Source organism: Penaeus japonicus, unplaced genomic scaffold, assembly GCF_977035675.1.
Source record: "Penaeus japonicus unplaced genomic scaffold, GWHDUDI00000001_assembly GWHDUDI00000038, whole genome shotgun sequence".
Taxonomy (NCBI): domain Eukaryota; kingdom Metazoa; phylum Arthropoda; class Malacostraca; order Decapoda; family Penaeidae; genus Penaeus; species Penaeus japonicus.
Window position 1 is genome coordinate 2,908,546 of NW_028234440.1, and position 5,000 is coordinate 2,913,545.

The 5,000-nt window shown below is 42.3% G+C and overlaps 2 protein-coding genes across 3 annotated transcripts in view; one reads left to right on the forward strand and one right to left on the reverse strand.

Annotated features, from left to right (window-relative positions):
• Window positions 1-2,407, reverse strand: part of LOC122265467 (uncharacterized) — a 5,026-nt gene extending 2,619 nt beyond the window's left edge. The window contains exon 1 of the mRNA XM_043034812.2: window positions 2,213-2,407. Within this exon, the coding sequence (XP_042890746.2) occupies window positions 2,213-2,272 (60 nt within the window). The 5' untranslated portion in view covers window positions 2,273-2,407. The remainder of the gene's footprint in view (window positions 1-2,212) is intronic.
• A 530-nt stretch (window positions 2,408-2,937) lies between these two features.
• The window catches only part of LOC122265470 (uncharacterized), a 24,715-nt gene continuing 22,652 nt past the window's right edge, over window positions 2,938-5,000 (forward strand). For both annotated transcript variants that reach the window (XM_086533095.1, XM_043034814.2), the window contains exon 1: window positions 2,938-3,246. In XM_086533095.1, the coding sequence (XP_086389221.1) occupies window positions 3,230-3,246 (17 nt within the window). In that variant the 5' untranslated portion in view covers window positions 2,938-3,229. The remainder of the gene's footprint in view (window positions 3,247-5,000) is intronic.

The window sequence follows — 5,000 nt, forward strand, 5'->3', positions numbered from 1 at the left end:
CACTAAAGGCCTCCCCGAAAAGGCACTTGAAACGCATCTCAATCAATTGCCCCATCGCATAGCATGCGTGACGTCACCGGTATCACGTGATCAGCATGCGGCGAGAGCGTGAACGACACACCCCTCACTCATGACGTCACTCCTTTCTGCCACACGCGCGTACCGACATTTTTTCTTTTATTTCCTCCGCCTAAAGCGCCAATTCACGGGATCCCCTACATGGCGGATTTCCACATAGCATGCTGTCCCTCGCCACAAACTGCCGACAAAGAGCAGAAATCGATCCCAATGTGGCGATATGCGGCATCGTGCAACTTCCTCCTCCTGTTCTTTGTGTGGCGGGAAAACAGGTCAAGGAACGGCTGTTGTGACTGTCTGTTTCACTTTTGGGATTCTCATTGCGCGCTGTTGCTCAGTGCGGGGATTTCACTCGCTATGCAATCCTCTCGTTTCTCGCTACGAGGCTCCAAAAAGGCATGAGGTTGCGGTCATGAGAATACTGCTTTCCAGAAGGCAAAGGAAACTCTTACATGCTGAACAAACTCGAGGCGTGTGTAAGTGTAAGTGTAAGTGTGCGGTGCATGTGTGCATTCATTCTCTTTCCTTTGTGTATGACAAATCCAACATATAAATGCATGGGCGTGTGTGGTGTATATGGGTGCATATGTGCATACATACAGGAATACATTAACATACAATTGATGTAAATAGATAAATAAATATATATATACATACATATATATATATACACACACATCATAGATAGTATAAACACATATACATATGTGTGTATGTATGTATATATATATCATATAAATACACATACATACATACATACATATATATATACATATATATGTATATATATATATATATATATATATATATATATATATATATATATGTATGTGTGTATATGCGTGTGTGTGTGTGTGTGTATGTGTGTGTGTGTGTGTGTGTGTGTGTGTGTGTGTGTGTGTGTGTGTGTGTGTGTGTGTGTGTGTGTGTGTGTGTGTAAATATATATAATATATATATTTATATATACATATATGTATATGTATATGTATATATATATGTATACATATATGTATATATATAAGTATATATATATGTGTATATGTATATATTTATATGTGTATATGTATATATTTATATGTGTATATGTACATATTTATATATTTATATATTTATATATGTATATGTGTATATGTATATATTTATATATGTATATGTATATGTGTATGTGTATATGTATATGTATATGTATATGGATATGGATATGGATATATATATATATATATATATATATATATATATATATATATATATATATGTGTGTGTATGTGTGTATATATGTGTGTGTGTGTGTGTGTGTGTGTGTGTGTGTGTGTGTGTGTGTGTGTGTGTGTGTGTGTGTGTGTGTGTGTGTGTGTGTGTGCGTGTGTGTGTATGTGTGTGTGTATGTCTGTGTGTGTGTTGTGTGTATGTGTGTGTGTTGTGTGTATGTGTGTGTGTTGTGTGTATGTGTGTGTGTGTGTGTGTGTGTGTGTGTACATATTAATAATATTTTCTTTCTGTATACAAGTTATCCGTGAGCGAGTGAATGGGTGAATGAGAGAGAAAGAGAGAGAGAGAGAGAGAGAGAGAGAGAGAGAGAGAGAGAGAGAGAGAGAGAGAGAGAGAGAGAGAGAGAGAGAGAGAGAGAGAGAGAGAGAGAGAGAGAGAGAGAGAGAGAGAGGGGGAGAGGGAGAGGGAGAGGGAGAGGGAGAGGGAGAGGGAGAGGGAGAGGGAGAGGGAGAGGGAGAGGGAGAGGGAGAGGGAGAGGGAGAGAGAGAGAGAGTGAGAGTGTGTTCGTGCGTGCAAGGGAGGGGAAGGGGGAGGGAAATGGGGAGATGGGGAGGGAGAGATGTACATATTCTGCCATTCCACTTATCCTCACACACTTAAAGGTAGATAATTTTACGCGCTGATAGATTTTGTGATTTTCTGTTGCGTTCAAGTGAACCCATTTCGCTCTTGCACCTTTTCAATTTAATTTCACTTACTTACTACTTTATCTTTTACGTTTATCACTTATTTCTGGCACTTGATTTAACAAATGGTAAAAATGAATGAATAATATCATATCCCGTTAACAATATGAGTTTGTAATGCATTATTGCAAAACGATATACAAATACCAAGTAAATACAATTAGTAATACTACATACCTTCTGTTTTTTTAAATGCGGGAGAGGTAGGGAATGCTTGAACATTATCTGTTTCTTCATGGCTAAATATCCACACTTATTTATATAAAAATCCTGACACTTGTCAATAAGCCCAGTGGGAACGCTGTCACAGAAAGCGTTAACGACCTCTCATGTCAACGAAAATCAAGTTGCGACTGGCAGGAGATCCCACACGTTCGGTCCCCCTGTCGCGCTCGGTTGCCGGCGGTCGGCGGTGGGAACGTGTTCTGGAATCTCATTTTTAAAAGGGTTTCCCTAATAGTTTAGGGAGTTTGTGTGGGTTGGGGAGATTGGACACCCTACATTTCGGGTTTTACTGGAGAAGGTAATGTGTTTTTTGTTACGGTTTCCTTGCTAAAAAGAGGTTGGAATAAAGCTCACCAGATACATTGGCAAGGAGCGAGTACGAAAAGGGCGGGTGAGGGCGTGGACCAATCAGCGGCGGGGGCGCGGCTGCCTTGGCCAATGGGGGTCGGCGAAGGGCGCTGTCCACGTGATCAGTGCGTGGCTCGCAGCCCCTGTCGCCATGTGATCACGTGAACAGGCAGTGACGCCCGCCGGATCGCGCTCTATCCTCAATGTCATTGCCGTTCGCCTTTTCGCTCATGCTTCGTCTCTCCCGCTGCCAAAATGGCATTGATCGCAGCATTTCCACCATCACCATGGGTTTTGGTGAGATAAATTCATACTGAAATAAGCTCTTATTCACGCTGGTTACTGTCTTAAGATACGAAAGCTTCCCAGTCGGTCGGCCGACGGCTTAAAGTGTGAACGGCTTTGGGAATCTGTGTAGTTTCAGAATGTTTCGCTCAAAACGTGCGTGAATCACAATCATGACTTTTGAGCGTGAACAGCTAGAGGTAAATAGGTACTGTTTATATTCTTGGATGCCCACTCGTCTACCTCCTAGCAATTGCTATGCCGATTTTCAGGAAATATCGTGCATTTATTGGCGTGTGCATTGCATAACATTAGGGCCTCGCAGCAGGATCTGAAATGCGGACACAATGCAGGTAACAGAGGCTTTACTTGTGCAGTTGTTTCCCTCTATCATGGTATACATATATATCTGTATATTGTATTCATTCGAAATATGATTTATGAGTAAACCTGTCTTCACATTTACTGCTTCCACAATTTAGAAAATACTTAGGAAATGAGATTTCCCTTGAAAGACCGTACAATTAGGTCAGATGATACAACCAGAAGGTTAGCATTTGAATTCAAAATCAGTTTTAAGTGTTTCAAGATCAGCGGAATGTTTACCTGTGTGAATTCATCATGTTTTGAAATGTATGTTTCACTTGCACATGACTGGTCTATAAACCGCAATAGGATTTTTTACGCAGCATCTTATATGCGCAGCCAGACGAGACGTGAGCAGCGAGCATTCCACAAGCAGCATGAAGGAGAGGCGGGATAGATAGAAGGGGATGGGAACTATATGGGAAGAAGAGAGAAGAGAAGGAAGAGGGAGAAGAGAGAGAAGAGAGAGGAGAGAAGAGAGAGGAGAGAGGAGAGAAGAGAGAGGAGAGAGGAGAGAAGAGAGAGGAGAGAAGAGAGAGGAGAGAGGAGAGAGAGAGGAGAGAGAGAGAGAGAGAGAGAGAGAGAGAGAGAGAGAGAGAGAGAGAGAGAGAGAGAGAGAGAGAGAGAGAGAGAGAGTGAGTGAGTATGAGATGATATAAGCGTGAGAGAATGTGAATGTGAGAGAGCGTGAGTGAGAGGGAATGTGAGTGAGAGAGCGTGACTGTGGGAGAGCTTGAGTGAAAGAGAATGTGAGTGTCAGTGAGAGTGAAAGATATAAAGTGAGGGTGAGAGATAGAGAGAAAGTGAGAAATAGAGTGAAATAGTGAGAGACAGAGTGAAAGATATAGAGTGAGAGTAGTAGATAGAGTGAAAGATATAGAGTTGGAGATAGAGTGAAAGAGTGAGAGATAGAATGAAAGATATAGAGTTGGAGGAGAGTGGAGAAAGGAGAGAGGTAATAGTAGAAAGAGTGGAGAAAGGAGAGAGGAGAGAGAGAAAAGGAAGAGAGAGAGGAGAGAGACAAAGAGCAGAGAGAGAGGAGAGAGAGAGAGAGAGGAGAGAGAGAAAGAGCAGAGAGAGAGGAGAGAGAGAAAGAGAAGAGAGAAAGAGAAGAGAGAGAGGAGAGAGAGAAAAGGAAGAGAGAGAGGAGAGAGAGAAAGAGAAGAGAGAGAGGAGAGAGAGAAAGGGAAGAGAGAGAGGAGAGAGAGAAAGAGAAGAGAGAGAGAGAGAGAAAGAGAAGAGAGAGAGAAAGAGAAGAGAGGAGAGAGAGAAAGGGAAGAGAGAGAGGAGAGAGAGAAAGGGGAGAGAGAGAAAGAGAAGAGAGAGAGAGAGAAAGAGAAGAGAGAGAGAAAGAGAAGAGAGAGAGGAGAGAGAGAGAAAGAGAAGAGAGAGAGAAAGGGAAGAGAGAGAGGAGAGAGAGAAGAGGGAAAGAGAGAGAGGGAGAGAGAGAGAAGAGAAGAGAGAGAAGAGAACAGAAGAGAGAGAGAAAGAGAATAGAGAGAGAGAAAAGAAGAGAGAGAGAGGAGAGGAGAGAAAGGGAGAAGAAGAGAGAGAGAGAGAAGAGAGAGAAGAAAGAGAGAGAAAGGAGAGGAAAGAGAGAAGAGAAAAGGAAGAGAAGAGAGAGAAGAGAGAGGAGAGAGGAGAGAGAAGAAGAGAAAGAGAAGAGAAAGAGAAGAGAGAGAGGAGAGAGAGAAAGAGAAGAGAGAGAGAAGAGAGAGAGAGAGGAGAGAGAAAGAGAAGA